This window comes from Rhipicephalus sanguineus, chromosome 11 (assembly GCF_013339695.2).
Source record: "Rhipicephalus sanguineus isolate Rsan-2018 chromosome 11, BIME_Rsan_1.4, whole genome shotgun sequence".
NCBI classification, from domain to species: domain Eukaryota; kingdom Metazoa; phylum Arthropoda; class Arachnida; order Ixodida; family Ixodidae; genus Rhipicephalus; species Rhipicephalus sanguineus.
The window spans coordinates 9104671-9129320 of NC_051186.1; the positions used below are offsets into that span (position 1 = coordinate 9104671).

The 24650-nt window shown below is 50.2% G+C and overlaps 1 protein-coding gene across 1 annotated transcript; it reads left to right on the plus strand.

The window, feature by feature from the left end:
• The first annotated feature begins 1687 nt into the window (after positions 1–1687).
• On the plus strand, positions 1688–17336 carry LOC119373370 (solute carrier family 22 member 12). Its single transcript, XM_049410858.1, has 7 exons — positions 1688–1954; positions 3450–3642; positions 6506–6771; positions 8664–8931; positions 11469–11780; positions 14721–15035; positions 16938–17336. The coding sequence occupies exons 2-7, from the start codon at positions 3466–3468 to the stop codon at positions 17334–17336; spliced, it is 1737 nt and encodes a 578-aa protein (XP_049266815.1). The 5' UTR covers positions 1688–1954; positions 3450–3465.
• The last annotated feature ends 7314 nt before the right edge of the window (positions 17337–24650 follow it).

Consider the following 24650-nt stretch of genomic DNA (forward strand, 5'->3'; position numbering starts at 1 on the left):
CAGTGCTTGAATTCGGGTGCATATTATACGCTGGGGCTGCTGCTTACAAGCTTCATCCTCTTGTAGTTCTCGAGAGACAAGCTTTGAGATTATGCCTAGGTCTTCCTAAATTTGTTGCAATAAAGGTCCTGTATATGGAAGCTAGACTCCCCTCACTTGCTACCCGGTTTAAATTGTTAGCAGTACAGGCATTTCTAAGGCTGTATGAATCCTCCGTTAGACGTTCCGAAACAGTTTTTATTGCACGTCCTGACTTGTATTTTGGATTATATTGGCCGCGATTTCATAAGCCCCAAATTTTAGTTATAGAAAGCCTTCTTGACAAAATAAACGTTCAAATTAATGATCTGTGTATAATCAGTAATAGTAACAACTCTATTAAAATACAGTTTGATGACATTTTTCCAAAAAATGCAAAACTAATGTCATACCGATTATTAAACGATATATTAAGTGATTACCTGGAGCATATGCCAATTAAGACAGTGATAGCGACGGATGCTTCCCAAAATGAAGAAAAATGTGGAATTGGGATTTTCTCTCCTACTCTAGACTGGGCGTTTTCACTTCGCCTTCCAGATTTTGTGCCCATCTTTGTAGCAGAATTTTTAGCCATCAGTCTAGCCTTACGTAAATTAGAAGCATCAATAAGCTCCGCAATAATTTTGACGGACTCACTATCAGTATGTTCCTCCCTCACTGCAAACGAGGACTCGTATGTTTTGGATGCGTTCAAATCATTAGTTCCACTGCACATAAAGTTCATCAAATTAGTGTGGGTTCCTGGGCATAAGGGCATATTTATGAATGAAATGGCAGACGCGCTAGCCAAGTCATCATTGAATGGCCGGTAATTCATGTATTGCCCGCATCCAAATTCATTACAGGTGCTAGATTTAGGAGGAAAATGATGTTAGAAGAATTTTCCGCACCGTCATTAACGACCATATTAGAATTCCAGCATTTAAATCATCAGTGGAATAGTAAAGTATGTCAATCACGAGCAATAGAAGTCGCAATCACAAGACTACGTTGTCAAACTCCCTATCTAAATTTTTATCTACACAGAGCTGGTCTGGCAGCATCGCCTAATTGTCCTTTTTGGGGAATACATGAGACAACGAAGCACTTTCTCATTTCCTGCAAGAGGTACTCTACCTTGCGCAAAAATACCTTAGGTGTTGTTTTCCGTCTGCTTAGACTAGAATTAAATGAACAAAATGTACTGTCTTTCGGGGCTTTTTCTCTGGGCCACAGTGACGGGAAGATTGCTGATGCAATTCAGGAGTTTCTTAAAGGTTCAAAAAGATTTAGATTGTAAAATTTACCTTTCCAAAATATTATTTCTATTTTTCCCCAAAATTATCGGTTTTATTGATTCAATTCTATTCTATATTATTATTAGTAGTATAATTTTAACTCTAATTCATTTATACTTCTTTCGTATTAATCAAACAAAGTTTGAACTTCAATTTCAATTTTTCCTTTAAAAACTAACCGGTTCTTGGCCAATCCCCCAGTGTGGGTATAAGCCACAGCTTCCAGGCTCTACTCTACTCTACTCTACTATTCTCGGTGCCAGTGGGCCCATCCAGAAATACCGTTTTCCTCCACCTCCTACTGAGGTTCGCTGGTTGACTGGTGCTCGTTTTTCAAAGTCGACCGGAATAACGGCCAATCGATATAGTCGGTACAAGCCAACAGCAAAACGCGAAGATGCACGCGCTGCGCGCGAGACTAAGCAGAAGAAGAAGAAACGTTCTTTGGGATCGCCACGGCCGATTCTTCCTCCCGCCTCGCAAACGAGTGAATTGAAGAAATCAGCGCTTGCGAAGCCGCCGACAGCACCCCAACGCACTGGTGGACGACGCTACCTCGAGCACGCCTGGTATCCCCGACGGTGGCGGCCGGCCTTCTGGTCCTGAGGTGCTGTTTGACCAACGGGGTGACAAAGGTAATGGGCGCCCTGTTGGACGTGCCTAGCTCAGAAAACATTCACGTCATGTTGTAAAATAGGCTGGTGGGCTAGTTCGCATTACATATACTGAGCGCGCTGTCCTCATCTCCTATTTTATGCTGCGTCGTTTCGTTGCGCTGAACCTCAAGATAAGCTGCAACAGCCGTGTGTAGACCGCAGCTACAACGCGTTCTGTGAATACGCGGGCTTTGCTTTTGTAGTCGTGATGGCACTCGTCTGCGCATTTCTCCCTCCTGCTCGCATTCCAGCCACCTAAGAAAAGCGTTGTCTTTTCTACGTGAGAAATACAAAAGCCGTTCCTGTAAGCGGTCAGGATATTTCAGAGACGTTCAGAGCCGCAGTTCTTATTGCGATAGCAATTATATGGACAGTCTCTGCTGGATTTTGCCGTCGCCGTCGCCGTCGCCGCCGTCATGCACCGTATATGTATAAGTATGTATATATATAAAGGCCCCACAGAAAAATCTCAGAAAAATGCTTCCGAAGCGGGAATCGAACCAGGGACCTCTTGCTCCACAGCGAGCGGCGCTATCCACTACGCCACGAAACGCAGATCCTCCACGTACTAACGGCGAGCGTTATATACACACCATTTAGCGCTGGACGGACTCGGAGACAGCAGGCGATAATAAGCGTTTCTTCATACCAGCGAGGTGGCGCTAGGAGCCCGACGGCCGTTTAAAAGTCGTCGGCGAGCTCGCTCGCTTCTTCTTATTTGCGCATGGGAGAAGCTTGCCCTTCCGCTGTCTGCTCGCGCGTGTTTTCTCGTGGCGAGGGGTAGAGGAATGTTTCACGCTTCACCGTGTGTCCGCGCTAATGGTTACGGCGCGTACGAATGTCACTCGAGCTCAGGGAGGACATTACGATATCATTATGGGACACGCCCTAGTGGGTCTCCTGATTAATTTTTACCATCCGTGGTTCTTGAACCTGCACCTAAGTACACCGCAGTTTTTTTTATTTCGCACTACTTAAATGCGGCCGCCGTGACTGGGAATCGAGCCCTCATCCACAAGCTCAGCAGTCTAACACCTTGTCCGTTAAGCTACCACTGCGGCTTAGATTAACGAAAACAAAAATGTCAAGGAGAACGTCGAAAGACTAGACACCCTCTGCAGTGGTCTGATGGTTATGGTTCTCGACTACCGACCCGAAGGGCGCGGGGCCAAATCCCGGACGTGGCGGTCGCATTCAGATGAAGGCGAAATACTAGAGGCCTCTGTACTTACCTTTAGGTGCGCGTTAAAAAAAGACCAGATGGTCAAAATTTCCGGAGCCCTTCACTACGGCGTCCCTCATAACCATATCGTGGTTTAGGGATCTAAAACTTCACAAAATTATTATTAAATGCTCGACTACGATAGTTGTAGTGAAAATCAATCTTAGGCCAATGAGTATAGATGACCCCATTTCAATGGGGATACCATTAGAACAATCGTGGCCTAATCCCTAGGCTCGTGGCCCATTTCAGGAGCCTGGGCAGCGGGATGATGATGAACGTGCCCGAGGGCACGCCGGTGGACTCCAGCGTATCCGCTTTGGAGCAAGCCCGCTGCATTCCGCCGAGCAAGCTGCGCCAAGAGTACCTGGACCTCCTCGAGCTAGTCGGCCACGGTTGCTTCCAGCTCAGGATCCTCTTCTGCGCCCATCTGTCCCTCGTCATGGTGAGCTGGAGCATACGAGTGTCCGTAAAGCGTTTTAATTAGGAAGCATTCCATGGCTACATGGCTCCAGAAACCGTCCGTGCGTGTGCCCATAGCGTAACGCGTTCCACCCCTCGTCCTCTCCCCTCCCGCGTGCGACTTGTGAAGGGCAGTGAAGGCTGACCGGTGTCCAGTCATGCCGTATATGCCCGTATACTGCCAGCACTTGGCAGAGCCCACGGGCATACAACGAGAACGGGGCTTACCGCATTTACTCAGTACTACCAGCTTTGCTTAGCGCTCGCTAATGTCGGCTAAGTAAATAAATGAATCAACTGTATTATATTTGTGAAGAACAGCCGTTCCTCAAAGGCGGAGCCCCTACTCCGCGGCCCCATAGGTAGAAGCCATCGCCGCGGCACGGTACAGAAGTCAGTGCTGGCCAGTCGCGATCGTTTTGTCTCTTGCAGGTAAAAGGTGCCGATAGTGACATCGGTAGACGTCGATCACTAATCCTTCGAAAATTACTCGCCAAAAATGGCAAGGCGTTTTTACAAAGATAGGTACACCTAACAATACGCCGGCCAGCCTGCGTGAAGCACCTTATCCCTGTTTTTACACATTCTGACAAGAAGAAAGATCAAAAATAGGTGCACTTAACTATACGCCTGCCACACTTTCATTAGAAGTATGTCAAGCGGACGCTCTCGTTTCATCTTATATGAAAAGGTTCCGCGCTGCAGATACAAAACGATAAGAGAAATGGAACATCGTATACAGGGAAGCCGGTAGGAGGTCAAAGATAAGAACGCCCGAGGCTAAGAGAGGGTCGAGGCTGAGGTTTCAGCACACGTGCAACTAGAAGAAATAAGTTGACCGATGATACAGGATAGCGGGAGTTGGAGCTACAAAAGAATTGGCGCACCTCCACTTAACTATTGCGCTCTTAACAAGCTCATATCCGCTGTCCTGTGAACTGATGACACACGGCTAATAACCGATACGAACTGGCTAGGATGGCGTTTATATAAATCATTACATACATAGGGTGCTATTCTACTCACTATTGGATCAAGCCACATTGCCGAAGTGACCAGCGCTAGAATTCCTAGCCAGTTGTAGCCTTGTCGGCTGATCAAAACTGACAAAATGGTGATTTCGGCAACACAGCGAAATTGAACAACTTCAGCTGTAGGTACAAGTGGGCAAAGTGGGCATAAAAGGAGGCTGCCCGCCCTACTCTATCTCTGCCGTGAGAGTTACGAGGAGTGACGGCCTTTAAAATATTCTTGGTAAGAATTATTTAGGGGCCGGTATAACGCATATATTTCCTTCACTTAACTGATTACAATTATTTCTTGTGAAACACTGTTCATCACAGGCCGATCGTGATGTAAATGTAAGACAAGTCTAGCTCGAACCAATAAAGATGCCCCAAAAGAATTATTTAGGATTTTATCGCTGATTTGTCCTGGATAAAGATTGAACAGCAAGGCAAATGGCGATCACAATGTTTACACAAATACATCGGTCTTAAATAATAGTGCAGTGGCGTGCCGGCACTGTACGATTCGGCCTAATTACGAAGGGCAAACAATCGTCTAAGCCTAGTCCGCCAGTAACACAAAATTTTAAGAACAGATACACAATCTCTAAGGAGTTCTATACAGTTCTGAACCAATTTCGTGCCTTTATTTGACGTTATTTTAAAGACGAATTGTGCCGAACTTTTACGTGCGCTAAATTTGTTATAAGGGAGTACAGTGTATCCAATGAACCAATCGTTGCAAAGCCACAGGACTGTTAATTGTGTCGTTTTCTAATTACCAGCCTTCAAACAACACTCAGTCAGACAACGCGTGAACTTGGTGGTTATCGCTATGACGTAGCTCCAGGCTCGCAGCATGTGAGGTGCTTCAGCGCCTCCTTCCATTTCAGTATTGTGCTTGCCTGATCTCGTTGGATGCACATAGCAAGGGGATCCAGCCAACTGTGTGTCGTCTCCCCTTCTGTCCTCGTCCAAGTAGTTGGCTGAAGCCCCTGACTATGTCCCCTTTCATGTCATGCAGAGGAGCCGCGTTTGACAGGGAATTCCCTTTTTATGTGTCACTTCCGCTGAGCAATAATGGCGCTGTTTTTTGTTTCGGGTTTTCTCTGAAAAACGGGTGTTTTGGTGAGATTTGAAACTTTCGTAAAATATGAAAGGAGGCTGCTCCATATCCACACTAAATGACGATGGGCTATTCAAGTGACGCTTGTTAGTTACAGATTTAGGTGGCGGTGGTGGGATATTATTCGAGAAACCCGGCAATGCACACAACTGCGGCCCTCGAAGGTACGCCGGTGGCATTCGTAATTGTACGCGCCGTTTTCCGATAACTGACGCTCTCTTGATCGCTGGGTTGTCGGCGATCAGACGTTTCTCATATTAGAATCTGATCTTTCATCGACGTGACTTGTCATCTGCATTGCCACATTTCGTTGTTGCCCGGATATGGAAGCACGACCGTCTTTGTTGCCTGCGGCAACAGAAATGTTGCGCTGCTAAACACGTCGGTTAAGGTCCAATTCCCGGGATTGAGGAAGGAAAAAGTTGAAAAGGAGCCTTGAGCGGTGTCACAGAAAGAAGAAAAGAAAGGAAGAAGGAAAGAAAGAAAAAACAAGGAAAGAAAGAAAGACGGAAAGAAAATCAGTACCGCCAGGCACACACACGGCAAGCTTCGCTTGCCCTTATCTTCCCAATAGGGAAAGGGCTCCTAAAAGTTTTATGCAAAAATTTAGCTCCTCAACTTATGAGCTTCTTCGTGAACAACTGAGCCGTTAGGCACCAATAACCGCTGTTAAGACGCCTACGCGCCTTTTCGCGTATTTTCCATCGTGCCAGGTGCTGTTCCACCAGTGGTCTACGCACGCGCTGACACAGCCCGTGGACCACTGGTGCAAGCCTCCCGCGTTGTTCGCACACCTGACGCGCGACCAGTGGCTCAACGTAAGCGTGCCGGTGGTGGAGGACTCGCACGGCAACCGTCGCCACAGCCAGTGCGCCATGTACGACCTCAGCACCATCGTGTTCAACGGATCCCGCTTGGAGGTACCCTGCGACGGATGGGACTACGACCTGCCACCAGACACCAGCACCCTCGTCTCCAAGTGAGTGTACACTCTCTTGACTTGGGTGAGTTGAAATGTATACATAAGAGCAGGGTGAGTGGGACAAACACAAGACAACGCGAACAAACGAGCACTGACTGGACACTTGTTTTACTGCTGTTCCGTCCTGCGTTTTAACGTGACAGTATTTAGAACTCGTTTTGCAAAAATTCCGGTGTCGGCGTAGTTCGTTGTGAACGAAACATAAGCGTTATTCATGAGCGAAAATTGGAGGTAGATGCAAATAAAGAAGTAATACAAAATCTTGGCGTCGAGTGGGACCTGGGATTCGAACCAGCGACCCCTCGCTCCGTAGGACGATGTCTTTAGCCGCTCGGCCACACACACACATCTTTATGTATTCTAACGGCGAGCTTATATACATTATTTACCGTTGGTGGTACGAACATCTCCGAGGTGCTTCAGCGTGACAGAGGCTTGACTTTCACCCGCGAGATGGTGCAAAGGGCCCACGGGCGCGCTTAAACCAGAGTTCTTCAATCATACCAGTTGCGAAACTCCCCATAGGACCCTTGTATCAGAATCCAAACTCGTCATTGGCCAAAAGATCGAGGTTCTGCTGATTGTAGCGTCAGACTTCCTTACATATTTAATTACACTGTGACACCGTACTAACATACCTCCCCTAAGCCTAATGTTAGCCCTTGTGAGTGTTTCTCTTATAACACTAATAAAAGTTTCTGGCACAGATAATGTGCTAGCCGTGTGCTTACATTTTCCTGTTTTGCTTCCTTTTCCCTCGTGTTGTTTATGCGCCTTTTTCGCTGAAGTAAATATAGTTGGAAGGCAGCGCCCCCTGCCTCTGCTTGTCCTCTCCCGTTTCCTAATGTTTTGGGGGCTGTTAATAGCTTCTAAACGGCAAGATTTTTCATAAAGTGAACAAAGAGCGCTTTTACATTATGCATACACCAGACACGACAATCACGGGGGCTTACACTTGTGAGGTGATAACCAATGTTCAGCCGCCAGATAAATGTAAGCCGAGCTTTCAAAAAGACGCCAGGCCTTTCCCATTTTTTTCTTATCAGGTTCCCTTACCTTATCGCGTACCATAACGACTAGCATGGTCTTAATTAAAGCTGCAGAGTGAAATGCAAGAACCGAGAGGGGACGCTGCACCTGAGGGCGTTTTGCCACATCACAGTTCTCACAGCTTTTCTAACTGAAGCTTGATCGAGAAGACTACACTTTTCGGTGATGTAATTTGGGCATGGCGCGGACAGGAAGACGAAGAATAGTAGTGAAGAAGCTTGACGTGCCTGTGCCGCTTTATTTACGCCTTGTTGGGACAGTGTAACACTAGCGCCAATAAAGGATGCGGAAGGATTGTTCACAAATTGTATTTTGGTGCCGAAACGCTCCCACACTGTAGTCTGTGTGATAGGCCATGAGTATGCGGTAACACTGCCGTACTGTTCAAGATTCTAGGACTTTGTTGCTTGGAGTCCCTTGAGTTATCAACGTAAAGCATCTTCACTACCCTGTCGCAGGCGCACGCAAGAACGTAGCTAGGATGACGTGCATCTTGGTATTTTAACCTTTCGGCGGAAGCATTATCCTCTTCAAGATGTGTTTTTGGGCTAGTTGGTTCATACTTGCAGTAAAACAGTGCGAGCGAAAAGCAAGGGACCAGACAAGGACGAACGACACGTACGAAGGGCGCATTAACAACTCAGTCTTTAACTAACAGCAGTTGTTAGAGTGACCTGTGCACGTGTCGTTCCTCCTCGCATGGTCCATTGTTATCGGTGGCGCTGTTTTACTGCGATTATCCTCTTCCTTTCTGTGTTCCATTCATTAGCGCCGCTTAGGACCATGATTAGTGCAAAACCAAAGGCTAGACAAATATCGCGCTTAATTAAACCTCTCAGGTGGGATCTGGTGTGCGACCGCGCGCCGTACGTGCTGATGACGCACGTGTACTACACGGTCGGTGGCGTGCTGGGCGCGCCGCTGGTGGGACAGCTGGCGGACCGCGTCGGCCGCCGGCCCGTGGTGTTCGGCGCCTTGCTGCTGTCCATGGTGTCGGTGTTCACGGCAACGGCCGCCGACTCCTTCCCCGCCTTCGTGGTCGCCCACGTGCTCATCGCCCTGTGCACGTCCACCGTCTACTTCCTCACGTCTATTCTGCTCTTTGAGGTAGGGCGCTCGATTCAGCGGCAACAACGAGTTAGGAGCATACTTCAGGAAAAAAGATGTGCCAGCTAGAATTTAGCAGCTAGAGGGGACTACGCGCTATAACGCTGCAGCCCCATCACTCACCGCAAGAAGCTGCAACTTTTCTTCACATCAAACATTATTTAAACATAAACTCAATCTTGTTTTAACCCTTCCTTATCCGAATTTCTTCACTAGGACAACTTTTATAATAAGTGCAAGCAAACACACAAAGAGTACCTATATAGTGCTTTCGGGAATAAATCGAATGTTTTGTCATACCCTGTCGGCAACTCAAGGCTTTGTAATCAACATGTGATTCATAAGACGTGGTAATTCTCCGTCGTACTGGTGTTGTGAGATGTGCCAAGATGCTACTTAAGGATCGTGTTTTGTGCCACCTATTGGCGTTTTCATAAGCTGCAGGCTTCAAACATAATATTTTAACATATAGTATGCTGCAGACTTGTGGGGCTCGGCAAAGAGCTAAATAGATCGTGAAATCGCAGCGTGATACAAGGCTTAGACACTTGAGTCATATTGAGGAGGACCTTCTGCGGCACAGTCGAGGAATGATGTTAATTACCACATCTAACACGCATATTTTGGGGAAAGAATTGCTTACATTTCTTTTTCATTGCAAAGAAATAATTCTTTCGGCAATTCACGATTGCTACACGAAACATGAGACCACAGAAAAGTGATACCTTTCTCGGTGATAACATTGCAGTAACGCATATTTCTACAAGCGGCGGGGCGCACATTTGATGCCATACAATTTGTAAGTGAACGCTACAGGCAATTTTTCATGTCAACGTCGTCGTGCGGTTCTTTATATATATATATATATATATATATATATATACATATACATATATATATATATATATATATATATATATATATATATATATATATATGCTTTTAAAATGTAAGTGACACGGGAACTTGAAGCCGTGGATTTCAATTAAACGCAGTCACATTGAAGCCGACGGCTCAGGAAAACCACAACAGATATTGTGTAAATTATTTGATATAAAAAGGGATTAAGGAAAAGTTGAGGAAGGGAGAAATTACAGCAGAACTGAACTCTTATCAATTATCATCGTCCACGTGAATGGCACGTTGGTGACTCACCAACACTCCGTCTGCATTGTGATGACGCGCCAACCATTTCGACTCGCTGGGTTAGGCGAAGGAAATTCGCAAAGAAATTATTAGCGTCTGATTGCGCGTCTTGATTGCGCTGAGACGCTTGGTGGGGCAATCTCAAGGGCGCTTGACAAGACAATTGCCTGTGGTATAGTGGGCAGGGCATTGGGCTTCGACACTATACTCGTGGACAACTTCTCTTGGCATTGAAGGGAAAGCTATGGGGGCGGAGCTTCTTCGCACGTACTCATACGCGAAGTAGTCCGGTTTGGCCAAGGTGGCGTTGGTTAGGCGCGCGTCTCCTACCGCTGTGATGGCTTCGCCCCAACAGCGTTGCATACCGATGAAGATGCCGCTTAGTGTCCGAGGTATACAGGTAACAGGCGGGAATTTCTCACGGGTGCAAAAACACCAAGTGACAACGTATGAAGTGAAATGAATACAAATATCTCACTGGTGTGTGCAGCGTCCAGAGAGCGGCACGCAGAAAATAAAGGAGTAGTTTTTATAACTTACGTAGAAAATATGGACGGAATTGTGCAACTGCACTCACTGGCGGTAGGATACACGCGATTTAGCTCTGCATGTAGCCTTTGCTTCATTACCGAGAAAAGTTGACCGCGAGTATACAAGCCCAACGTTCAAATGCAGCCGCCGGAATATTTTGAACAGCTATAACAAGGCACATCGCGACTGATACAAGCCACGAAGGACACACACCACACACGAGCGCTCTGCCTTCTTTAGCCATGAACCAAGCCGCCCAAATCAGTCTTACTGCAACATATTGTGAACAGGTTCCAGTTATGCTTATTAGGTCTACGCAAGTCGCTTGCCTTTATGCCCGGTGTCATCAGGTGTAGGGAACTAGGTTGCATCGCATGCAAAATGCGAAAACGTGGGTTCGACTCTAACATTTGATCAGTTATTTTTTTTCGTACAATATCGTTATTCCATTAACCAAGACTTAAGTGGTTTCGCTCCGCTTTCAATGTCCGCTGTCTGCAATATAAAGCGCAGAAATACCCGATAGACTGGACGGGGAAGCGACCGACGCTGCAGCTCAATAGGTAAAGCATCGGCCGATTTATCCGTAGGTTGTAGGCTCGGTCCCTACAGGAGGCAACTTGTTTTGCCCTCCACTTTATTTCTTTCCAATTATAATTATGAAACTACAATTAAAACTACAAATAATGCCCCCTGTGCCTTCCCTGGCCCCAATGTCTGTTGGTTTTGTTAGTTTGTGCCTAACAAATAAAAAAAAGCCCTTCATCAATTCCTCTTGCTTCGTACTTGTAATGTAGAGAGGAAGCTTCAATGAGACAGTGAAAATTCTATTTTTCTTTTTCGGGCACATTTACGCCCAGAGCTCTTCGTCGGCCTACCGTACGCTGTACATCGCCGCAGCCGAGACGGGTGCCCCGCTCATGCAAGCCGCCTCGATGAGCCCGTGGCTGCAGCGCATGGACCTCCGCTTCACGCGCATCGCGCTCGTGGTCAGCATGATCGTGTTGTCGCTCGCCTTCCACGCGGTGGCCGAGTCGCCCCGTTGGCTGCTCGCCGTGGGCCAATACGACGCCCTGACCGCCGTGCTGACCAGGATCGCCCAGGAGAACGACGTCGAGATCGGAGACGTCTGGCGCCTGGTCCACTACGCCGAGGTTGTGAAGCCGCTGCAGGTTGGTTGCCCTCAAAGCGCGTCTTAAATATTAGAGCTCAGTGTGATTCAACATGATTTACTAATGGCGAATTCAGTTGAGAGAACAGGAGTAGGAGCCGTGCAGGGAGGATTGGGGGAGCAGCAGAGGCGTAGCCTGGGGGGGGGGGGTGTTCAAACCGCCCCGAAATTTTTCAGTTTTGCTGGCGCATATATGCACGCGCACATACAAACGCATGCACGAACATACATAAAGTATGGTTGAACCCCCCCCCCCCCCGAAAAAAATTTCTGGCTACGCCCCTGGGGAGCAGAGCACTGACAGGGGGGGGGGGGGCACTCGATCTGCCTTTGGAATGCAGCACGCATCCGGAGATCAGGTGAGAGGAGGACGAGTGAGGATAAACACACCGCGTGATCAAAGGATTCGAAGCCTCAGCATTCTCTGCGGGACAGCAGCAAAATACTTTTGAAATCTGACAGCTACATATGCGCCATTATCCACATTTGCAGTTAAGTACTTACGTTTGCGCATCGACGCATCCAGTAAACATAGCTGCGAACACTTCATCGTCGTCAACCTCGCTACTCGTGCAAACGGCGCTATCACGGCCAACATCAGTCGTGCCAAACTACACATGGTTGCTCTAAAAAAGCCACAGTTGCACCGCAAGCGCGAAGCAATCAATGCGATAGCAGCAAATTATACGAAGTAAGGCTGGCAGATAACTCTTTTGGATCCGATCTCGCGTAACTGCACAAAACACTAGAGTAACAGAATACGGCCGCTCCAGGGAAAGATGCTCTTTCCGCACAGTCTCTTTGCATTTCGAGCGCAGCCCGTAGGAAGGTATACGAGCCGCCCGCTGATGGCTGCCAAGATAGCGAGCGCGACTGCGCCATTAGAATCAAAGTTCAAAGTTGCTGCTCGAGCCCCTCCTCCCTCGCGTCTTTTCATGCTCGTTCAAGACGGGCGGGGCGTTTCCTCTCTGCTTCGACTTCGACGGCAGGCCTCCCAGCGGTGTGATGTTATCGTATGCGCCCTCCGAGCGACGGACATGAGCTAGCTCGTTTGACCTCTGCTTCAGCCGCGTTCGTCGCCCCCGCTCGCGCGCTTTTACCCGCGGTAGAACATACGATGCGCGTGGGGATGTTATCAATTTGGACTTTATACAGGACATGACGGCGACGGCGAAAACCCACCGAGAGTGTCCATATAGATGCCATCGCAATAATGAGGACGTGACAGTTTAAAGTCACGTGACTCTCTTCATACTCCACCAACTCCGCTTATCAGGCGGGAGCACTTCAAACTGCTTCTGGCTGTTCTCGGCGCAGCACAAGCGCTCCCTCTCTACAGCTCGAAAGCACAAGCGCTCCCTCTCTACAGCTCGAAAACACTGCTCCTTCTGTTGTTCGACCAGCGAAACACGCCGGCTCTGAAGAGAGCCCGTTCAGCGTGCTTTTGAGTGCTTCTCTGCTCCCGATGGAATATACCATTAATGACAATAGCCTCACTACAATATATACAGTGGTATACATAGAAGTGAAACTCCACGAAAACTACGAGTGCCTGCTTTTTTTCTGCATCACACTGATAGTAAGTTTTTCGATGCGTAGCTTTGTAAAAGGAGTCGGTGAAAGAAACTGTCGTATGACGCCTGAAAACTCCTTTCTAACCAATTTGAATGCAACAGCCTCAACGAAAGCAAAGTCAAATCGACCCAAAAGGTACACGTTAGTTTCATATACGGAATGTTAACATAATACACGTATAGGTGTATACGTTTATCTCACCTTTATCCCAACTACACCGACACAATCATACCGCCACCCGCGACATATATTGTGCACAGTTCCCGCATAGCAAAGTTCTGCCTATATTCCGTTTTCTTAATCCGCGCTGGGGCTTAATTCAGTGTTGTATGATATCAAAACTTTCCTAAACAGGCAGCATTTAGATATCGCTTTTCCGTAAGGTTTAGCCAGAGCTGCGTATTACTGGGATTTTAGCTTTACAGTATCGCTAATGACATCCCAAAAGGTCATTCGCAGTGTACCCTCGTACTAAAGGTCTCTAAGGCAGTTTGAACGTAAACTAAAACAGCGTGTTTGTCGTCGTGTCCTTCGAAGGTTTATTACCTCAGTGCTAATAGCTAGTGTACTGAGAACGGAGATGGAGGACGGCGTACGTGCAACACAAGCGCTTTGTTACGGTTACGCCATTGGTTCTCAAATGAGGTTCCGCGAAACCAATCCGCGAAAAAAAAAAAGAAAAAAACGCGTTTCTTGGAGGCACACAAAGCGCTGTGAAAGCGGCCCTTTAAAATATATTTGATATGTTTCAGCGCATAACACTCTTACATTGCGGCGGAGCTGATATATGGTTCACCTTCTCCACGATATGGTTGCAGCTTTCTACCACATATTCATGTGACCATATTTTTCTAGGCTTCCATATTTGGTCATATTTGAGGAGCAAACAGAGCTAGAAACAGGCTGAATGTGGCTGTAGACCGCACAACCAATTGATAAGCTGTTGAAATCAAATTGACGTGGCACTTAGTTTGACCCTTTTTTTTGCCAGGGAGAAATAAAATGCGCCTATTTCACTCTACGTGTTGTGCTAATATTAACACTCGACCCCGCCCCCCCTCTTCTCCCTTTTTAGCTCACTGCAAGGGGTTCCTCATCACGTCCACCGGTCCACATGGGCCCCGTTAACATCCATGGCTGAGAACCATTGGTCTACGCCTTCCTTCGTGTCAGTTGTCAATGTGATGTTATTACTAGCCATTAGACCATACCAGCTAGCACGTTTTTCTATCCCGTTTATAGGCTAGAATAAAATCTTCTAATCACAGGCGCCCTTACAGCCTTAAATTTGATGCGAAGGCGCTTGTTCGCGGTTGTTTTTCTTGTCGTCTCCCCTTACCGATGTATCCTACCTCCGGTGTGACAGGCAGGCATGCCGTTCCAACTCTCCGACGTGCTGCTGCTTCCCGAGCTGCGCGCCCGCACGGTGGCGCTGTCGGTGCTGTGGTTCTGGTGCTTCTTCGCCCAATACTCGATCGCCCTCGTGCGGCCGAACGCGGCAACCAGCCCGTCGCAGATTGTTCCCATGCTCCTGCTGCTGGTGCCCGTCTACGCCGCGGGCTATCCGCTGGTCACCAGGTGGCCCCGACGCACGAGCCTCCACATGGCTCTCATGGTGGCGTCCACGGTGGCTGTCGCTGCTGGGGCCGCCCACTACTCCGAGAACGCGCTTGTCGCCGAGGTGAGGTGCACCCCGCCCTTTCTTCTCTCTCTCCCTCTATACTCGGGCGTCGTTATATTCGAAACGAGCGAAAGCTGAGCAAGTTGGTACTTATTCGAACGAATGGAAAATATCAAGGAGACCAAAAAGGAAAAAAAAAAGATATGCGGGTAGTTTGCACTAAGTTGCGCAAAGCATGCCACATCGAAGCTGGTTGCTCCCCAGCTCGTCGTGCTGCTGCACGGCAATCACAACGGCGGCAGCGATTGGATCCAGCGTGCTTGGCCAAAGAAGCGGCAGCCAAGAGACGGCGACGGGCGGATCCGGAATACTCGCAAAGCTTGCCGCTCTGAATGTGTTGACGCCGCTGTCCCTCAGCCACGGTGTAAGAAAATGTGGCGGTTGCTATGGCGACGGCTCGGCGGCGGCTTGGCTATCTTTAGCAACGGCGCAGCAGGGATGTTTTGTTAACGGACGTCTTACTGCGAGCTTTCACAGCTTCGCTGTTAAAACGAATACGAAGACGAGAGTAAACAGACTAGACAACGCTGCACCAGCGAGTGATGTTTCCTGAAGCAATGCGTAAGTGATATATGCTAGAAAAAGAAGTAGGTGTTCGAAAACATTAAGTGAACTGCGAAAACTCTGTAATGGCTTGAGTTGACGAGTTGAAAGAAAGGAACAAAACCAATAAAGCTCTCCCCATAGTACCCAGTTGGTAAGATAAACTGGTATTATTCACGTCCAAGCGTCACATATGCTTGGCTAATGCACGCGCCTTCATGAATGCTGTTATGCAGAACTTCCATGAGTGCCTTACTTTTCTCGTTGGAACAAAAAAGAAAACAAAATCGCACTGTCACCATAGTCGAGAGAGCAAACTTTGTCTTTTACTATGTGGGAACAATCGGACGTACGTGGCTTTCGACGGGTACTTCTACACTGTCAGCCTCTTATTTTATTAGGCAAATGCGATGGCAAATGCGATGCCCATGAAATGTTCGTTAGACATATTTCGCAGTAACATAGTCTGTCATCATTTACGCCTCATATTATTGGTTTTATTTTCACAGCGTAATTCTTGAACTTGAATTCTTGGATCCATGCTTGCTGTATGCGTTGTGCATGCTTTTCATTCTACTGAATATTTCATTTCCATTCCATGTGATGCCTCTGAACATTTAACCTAAGCAAGGAGACTCTTGCCCCGATTCTAGATAATTTGTCAGTCAGAAATTCTGGCTTTTGCAAGGAACTTCAACGTTATCTTTGAATTGTGCATATTAACTTTTAGGAACTGATCTTACACTTGGTCGGCTAATATGTCCTGTACTATTTATCGCAAGTCAGCCCCAGCATGCATGAGACATCATCTGCAAGCTAAAAGTTATTGTCAACTCCATAGATCATTGCTCTTTAAACACTTCTAAAAAGAAAAATAGCATTATAGAGCTTGTGTTTGCCTCTTTCCTACCGAAGGCTTTCTTAGAAGATACTTTACCATTCTTTCGGAGTAAAATTAAAGATGTGGTGCAGTCAAGGCATTGACGTACGTGTACACTCTTTCCTGCTCAGCGCGATGTATGCATGGCCGCTAGTATCTTTACTAAATGAAATGCGTATCGTAACCAAGAGAAAAAAAGCACACATTTGTTCTTCTAGGCAGCCTATTCGCGTAGTTCAGTGTATGTCTCTATATTCCGTAGCTGGCCGGCATAAGGATCAGAAGCAGTGTCAAGTTCGATTGAGATTTCAGTTATTGGAGTGGAAATATGGTCATGAATTGATTGAGTAAACTATTCATTGCTTGCTTGCTTGATTAAATGATTGATTGATTGATTGATTGATTGATTGATTGATTGATTGATTGATTGATTGATTGATTGATTGATTGATAAAACGCCTTGGCACGCGTTCGTCCAGCACATCGTGGACTTGCTCTTAGCCGCGGTCCAGCTGTGCTTGCTGGTGGCCAAGCTGCTGGCGTACGAGTGCTTCCCGAGCGCCGTCAGGGCCACAGCTGTGCACGTGGTGGTCGCAGCCGGGTGTCTCGGCCAGGGCATGGCCCAGTTCTTGGTAGACGTCGCGCGCGTGGCGGACGCCACCTCGGCGCTCCTCATCATGGCCGTGGGACTGCTGACCTGCGAGATGGCCGTCCGCTGGCTCCCCGAGACCAAGGATGTCGAGCTGCCCGAAGTGCAGGGTGACGTACTAGCCCAGGGAAGCCACCCGCAGCAGGCGTCATCGCCGTCCAAGGAAGAAATGCTTCCGGCAAAGAGGACCAGCAGTACGCAGCCGTGTTCGAGTCGCCAGGCCAGTTGAGCGGGCCGCGGCGGTGCCGCAAGCAAATGAAGCGCGCGGGAACGCTTGTGGCGAGAGCGGTCGCTCGACTTAGGGACATGGGCCGCGTCACATCAGGCTGCGAACGTTCAGCTGTGTGGGCATTTGTCCAGGACCAAAAAACACCGCCTCGAGTATATGTGCGTGTAGTGCGCGTTTGTTTTTTGCTTGAACAGTTTTTGAAGAGTTTTTGAAACCTGTTCAATTTTTTTTATATTTGTGGACCCAATCACGCACTGCCTGCCAGCGTTTGCGTGAAGCAGATGCACGCGAATTACGACGGTGCTGCTCTCTGTTAACCGGCATGAAGAGACCAATTAGCTGTGGTTGCTTGAAAAAAAAAATATTACTGCCAAATTTTTGTGGTTCCTTTCGTGAACTTTCAAAAGTTAGCAAGAGGTGAACATTTTATAGCTTAATCTTCAATTCTCTAATAACGAGTGCAGGTTTCAGTCTCCACCCCTTTTGCCACGCCGCCCAATCAAAGAACTGTGATCGCACCTCTCAGTTGTGAACTCTCAAGGACAGGTAGCCACTGCTGCCTCCATTTCTGCTTCCTCTTCTGAGGAGGCGGGGTAAGCGGCCATTGCTTTAGCCCTTACCATTCCAAATTAATCACTCATTATTATTGACTCTAAGAGGGCTGTCTACAATTTCGGAGTAGATAGGGCGTCCAAAACAGCCCTCTCTGTCCTCCTCGCCCAGCCCAGCAACAAGGTACCGCTTTAATATGAACTCCCGCGCACGCGGGCTAAGTGGCTCACGCCGGCGCCTGAGGTTTTACGGTCCCTCGCTGACATTAGAGGGGTCAGGCTCCGTTTCGACGACGGCTCCGTTTGCTGCACGGGATCGCCTTGTAACACTTCATGACATCTGCAGCCACTATCGCCTCGGCCGTCTTAACTTCCAATAACGAAACCTACGCGCAGGCGCGAAGTACTGTGGTGACAGCTGCAGACTCGCAGCTTTCCTTCTTCTCACCTTATTCACGTCATGTACCCCTCTCTCTACGCGTCCTCTTCCTGTAAATATTGCGGCGTTATTACACCAAATGGAAACAAGTTTCCAGTCGCAAGCTGAGCGTTTTTCAGCAGGCTGCCACGCTAGCTTCTAGGAGGCATCTCTGAAAAAAAAAATTTGGCCGCGTATCTGCGTGCTTCGCTGCAAATGTCGTCTAAAGACGATAGAAGAGGCGCTGCGTGAGATATGGACGCCATCTGGCAATACGTCGGGAAACATGAGTGCTGTGTTGCGGGCTGGTAGTCCCGGCGCAGCGGCAGGCGAAGACCGGCGGTGACCAACGCGACCGGTGGGGACGCCGGCCAGCCCGAACACGCTGTTTGGCGCGATGCGCCGAAGGAGAAGAAACGTCCGCACTCAACGAGTACTCTCCACAAACTCTCTTACTTACACGTCGCCTGGGTAAAACAGGAATGCCAGAGCGGCGCCCCCTGTCATTCGTACAATGCAATACTGAACCGAAACCGAAACACAACATGAGCTTGTGCAGAGGGCACGGAGGAAGACAAGTTTCAGCGCAGTCGCATTTTCAGCGCACCTTAAGAAACTAGGGTTGTAACATTGTAGGGCGAGTAGGGCCAGAAGGACCGTCACGACGAAAACCTGCCTCCTCAGTCGTATTCGCCTGGAACGTTGGTGTGGCTTCGCGTTCCCTCCTCCGCTCCTGGCCTTTCCACAAAGCTACTGCCTAAGTACGAAGGCCCCTACCGCGTCCTACGTCAAGCATCCCCAGTTAACTATATGATTGAGCCTGTTCAATCATCTACGGACCGCCGTCGTCGCGGCCGCGAGACTGTTCACGTCGATCGACTGAAGCCGCATTATGACCCACCAGTTGTACCTGTTCCTTAGGTCGCCAGGATGGCTCCTTTTCCGCGGGGGAGTGATTTGTAACATGGTAGGGCGCAGACAAGAACGCCTGCGAAAGAAGAAGACGAAGACGGTTGTTGTTGGCGCTCGCGCTTGCTCGGCTGGGACCGCTGATCGCTTCAGCTGTGGCAATCTTTTAATAAACGCGTTACTGTCTCAACGTTAAACGCATACCATCAAGGTCTTTAAAATTGCGTATCTATGTATTTTCTATTAAAGGAACACACCACCTAATACTTACCTAATGATGTTACGCCTCAGATATGCGTAATATTTACTTTTTGATCGACAACCTTCACAAGTATGAACAGCCGTACCAGTTCAAGATGGGTGGGCGGTAAGCAAGTGGTTCAACTTTGGCCGGTTGGCTGAATCGGGTGACGTGCCGACAAACAGAAAGACAGACCAAAATTTCTGGGTTTAAGTTCCCCAAGAAAGACTATCGTCTTTAAAATAAGTCTTGCGTACAACTTCGTGCAGGAGATGTGTGAAGTCAGAGGAACACAAACCATCCGAAAGCTACACTGGTCATCCTGTTCATACAGAAGGTGAGCCATTGCCTAAAGAAAATCGCTGGAAGGCCTAAAGTTCCGCAGCGAACAAGCTAGGCACGTTATGCAGGAATGTGAATTGGACAGAGACGAAGCGCTAAGTTTGCCGAAAAAAAGTACGCACAGCAGTTCGTAGGGTGTGCGTCGGTGTTGTCTGTGAGGACCCGCTCCTCCACTCGTAACTACGTGGGACACACGGAACGTTGCCTCCGGGAGCACGCGAGGTCTCTGGAAATGGGAAAAGGCAGCAACCTGGCAATTCATACTGCATCGAGTGGCTGCGCATCGGTACTTGAAAAAAAAAATCACCGATGATTACGATACTGCCGAATGCGAATACTGAGCGCTGCTGCGTGTTGGGGCAAAGCCAACTCTGACGTTTTGGCTTTCCGCAGTCGTAGCAATGTAACATTCGTTACATATTGCCACAGGCCCGTTCTAAACTATCTTGGGGCCATCGATACAAGTACACATTCAAGGTATCCACTAGGCCATAAATCATGATTTTCGCGAAGTAGGACAGCACGCACTACGCCATTCTTCCTCTTTGTGCGGATAAGCGAGGCACCCGCTACACATCTGTAAGGTATTATGTGCACTCTGTTGATGCCGCATGCGGCTGATGGATGGATGGATGGATGAATAAACTTTATTTCGGTCCCTCGGAACGCGCCCTAGCACGTTGCGGGCCGCTCCCACGTCGGAACAGAAAGACCAAGTCTCTCTGCTGCGTCGCGGGCCCGTTGGACTGCCCATAGTTGTGCTTCGAGTCCGGAGCTTGTAATAGCTTCTTCCCATTTTGACGGCGTGATGACTTCGCCGCCGTGTAACGCGGGGCACCGCCAGAGCATATGTTCGAGATTAGCGATATCTGCGCATAATGAACATGCATTAGTTGGCTGTATTTCAGGATAGATCTTGTGCAATAGCGCGGGGTTAGGGTACGCCCCGACTTGAAGTAGCCTGAGTGTCAGAGCCTGTGGTCTGCTTAATTTTCTGTGTGGTGGAGGGTACTGTCTCCGCCCCAGGTAAAAATGTTTGGTAATTTCGTTATACGAGGTGATGGCGATGAATAATTACGGCTGATCACTTTGCAGTGGGTGGGAAGCATTAAACCGCACACTTGTTGCGCAATTAGCGTTGTGTGATGGCTGGTTGTTATTTTGCTCCTCCGCGCCGCGCTATGATACATAGGTTAACGCGATTCCGTGCCGACATGATGCCTGGATAGGGTCTTTTTGCAAATGAGTTTCAAGCACCAGTGGGGCTCTCTGGTAGAATACTGGGCTGCCACCCAGTGGGCGTGGGTTCAGATCCCATTTGATCCTGGTTATGTTTTTCTTATCTTGTTTTTCATGTCTATCAGTTACGCCACCGATAGCGATGGCGACGCCGCTCAACGCAGGAACGGACGCTCAAGAGTTGCGCTTTAAAATACCAAATTGGCAGGCGGCACAGGGACCAGAGAACACGTGGTGAAGGTTAAGCGTTTGCGATACACAAGAGTGCGGTGCTTCGTGTGGAAGCATGCCATCAATAAAAAAATTCGGAGCTCACTCAGACTCACTCAAGAAATATATTTTGTGCTTAGGGCTCACTCGGACTCAGACTCATCAAAATTTTCCTCAACCGGACTCACTCGGACTCAGACTCACCAAAATTTATCTCAACCGAACTCACTCGGACTCAAACTCATCAAAATATTACTCGCCCGGACTCACTCAGACTCAGAATCATGGCTCGATCTGAGTCGGAGTGAGTCTGAGTGAGTAGGTAGACTCATGAGTGAGTTTGCTGTCCCATGATCAACAGTGAAATGTACCAACAGGCTCAATCGTTATCGCTTCATCAAATTTCGCATTGCGGGTTATCGTAATCGTAAGTGGTTTTTGATGACACCAGAAGAAAAGCGCGGCAGCTTGCGCAAGAGGCAGCCGAAATAACTTTTTTCCGACTAATGGCAGTGTTGTTTTGGCGGAAGGCGCCTTTATTAGTGCTCGTAACAAACCACCCTTCAATGGTGCTGTTTTGAAACTCTTCGCGCTTGCTCATGAGTGTTTTGGCTGCGGCCAAAATATGTTGTGTAAATGTGGGATTGGCATCAATATGCTGAATATTCCGGGGAAAACATTTATAGACTTTTATAAAAGTGAAAAAAAAATTACACCATCTCTCGCTAAAGGGAACTATGTGTGGATGCGATGCAGCGGGGAGATGGTTAGCTTGAGAGAGAGATGGCGTAATTTTTTTTCTTGCGTTCTCGAACCTGTGCCTTCCTCTGGCGTAGAATCAGCACTGTCTTCCAGTCTCCATCCAGCTCCAGCCGCGTGGAACTGCCGTCGTCCGAGGTATCGGCTCCCGCAAAGCCGCAAGATCATGTGCGTCTGCCTCTCGGCAGTCCATGCCATTGGTGTCGCCGTGGGACTCTTCAGCGAGGGAAGGAAAGCACGAGCACCCCGCGTCTAGAGCCACTGAAGCAGAGGCGGCCATCGGCCGCTCGTGCCCCGTCAAGACGCCGGAGGCGTCGCTGCTGCCTACTCGTCGCAGGAGGAAGGACAGCACGAGCGCCCCGCGTCTAGAGCCACTGAAGCAGAGGCGGCCATCGGCCGCTCGTGCCACGTCAAGACGCCGGAGGCGTTGCTGCTGCCTACTCGTCGCAGGAGGAAGGAGGCCACGAGCACCCCGTGTCTAGAGCCACTGAAGCAGAGGCGGCCATCGGCCGCTCGTGCCCCGTCAAGACGCCGGAGGCGTCGCTGCTGCCTACTCGTCGCAGGAGGAAGGAGGCCACGAGCACCCCGTGTCTAGAGCCACTGAAGCAGAGGCGGCCATCGGCCGCTCGTGCCACGTCAAGACGCCGGAGGCGTTGCTGCTGCCTACTCGTCGCAGGAGGAAGGAAGCACGAGCACCCCGCGTCTAGAGCCACTGAAGCAGAGGCGGCCATCGGCCGCTCGTGCCCCGTCAAGACGCCGGAGGCGTCGCTGCTGCCTACTCGTCGCAGGAGGAAGGACAGCACGAGCGCCCCGCGTCTAGAGCCACTGAAGCAGAGGCGGCCATCGGCCGCTCGTGCCACGTCAAGACGCCGGAGGCGTTGCTGCTGCCTACTCGTCGCAGGAGGAAGGAGGCCACGAGCACCCCGTGTCTAGAGCCACTGAAGCAGAGGCGGCCATCGGCCGCTCGTGCCACGTCAAGACGCCGGAGGCGTCGCTGTTGCCTACTCGTCGCAGGAGGAAGGAGAGCACGAGCACCCCGCGTCTAGAGCCACAGAAGCAGAGGCGGCCATCGGCCGCTCGTGCCACGTCAAGACGCCGGAGGCGTCGCTGGTGCCTACTCGTCGCAGGAGGAAGGAGAGCACGAGCACCCCGCGTCTAGAGCCACAGAAGCAGAGGCGGCCATCGGCCGCTCGTGCCACGTCAAGACGCCGGAGGCGTCGCTGGTGCCTACTCGTCGCAGGAGGAAGGACGCCACGAGCACCCCGTGTCTAGAGCCACTGAAGCAGAGGCGGCCATCGGCCGCTCGTGCCACGTCAAGACGCCGGAGGCGTCGCTGGTGCCTACTCGTCGCAGGAGGAAGGAGAGCACGAGCACCCCGCGTCTAGAGCCACAGAAGCAGAGGCGGCCATCGGCCGCTCGTGCCACGTCAAGACGCCGGAGGCGTCGCTGGTGCCTACTCGTCGCAGGAGGAAGGAGAGCACGAGCACCCCGTGTCTAGTGCCACAGAAGCAGAGGCGGCCATCGGCCGCTCGTGCCACGTCAAGACGCCGGAGGCGTCGCTGGTGCCTACTCGTCGCAGGAGGAAGGAGAGCACGAGCGCCCCGCGTCTAGAGCCACTGAAGCAGAGGCGGCCATCGGCCACGTCAAGACGCCGGAGGCGTCGCTGGTGCCTACTCGTCGCAGGAGGAAGGAGAGCACGAGCACCCCGCGTCTAGAGCCACTGAAGCAGAGGCGGCCATCGGCCGCTCGTGCCACGTCAAGACGCCGGAGGCGTCGCTGGTGCCTACTCGTCGCAGGAGGAAGGAGAGCACGAGCGCCCCGCGTCTAGAGCCACTGAAGCAGAGGCGGCCATCGGCCGCTCGTGCCACGTCAAGACGCCGGAGGCGTCGCTGGTGCCTACTCGTCGCAGGAGGAAGGAGAGCACGAGCACCCCGTGTCTAGTGCCACAGAAGCAGAGGCGGCCATCGGCCGCTCGTGCCACGTCAAGACGCCGGAGGCGTCGCTGGTGCCTACTCGTCGCAGGAGGAAGGAGAGCACGAGCACCCCGCGTCTAGAGCCACTGAAGCAGAGGCGGCCATCGGCCGCTCGTGCCACGTCAAGACGCCGGAGGCGTCGCTGGTGCCTACTCGTCGCAGGAGGAAGGAGAGCACGAGCACCCCGTGTCTAGTGCCACAGAAGCAGAGGCGGCCATCGGCCGCTCGTGCCACGTCAAGACGCCGGAGGCGTCGCTGGTGCCTACTCGTCGCAGGAGGAAGGAGAGCACGAGCACCCCGCGTCTAGAGCCACTGAAGCAGAGGCGGCCATCGGCCACGTCAAGACGCCGGAGGCGTCGCTGGTGCCTACTCGTCGCAGGAGGAAGGAGAGCACGAGCACCCCGTGTCTAGATGCCACAGAAGCAGAGGCGGCCATCGGCCGCTCGTGCCACGTCAAGACGCCGGAGGCGTCGCTGGTGCCTACTCGTCGCAGGAGGAAGGAGAGCACGAGCGCCCCGCGTCTAGAGCCACTGAAGCAGAGGCGGCCATCGGCCGCTCGTGCCACGTCAAGACGCCGGAGGCGTCGCTGGTGCCTACTCGTCGCAGGAGGAAGGAGAGCACGAGCACCCCGCGTCTAGAGCCACTGAAGCAGAGGCGGCCATCGGCCGCTCG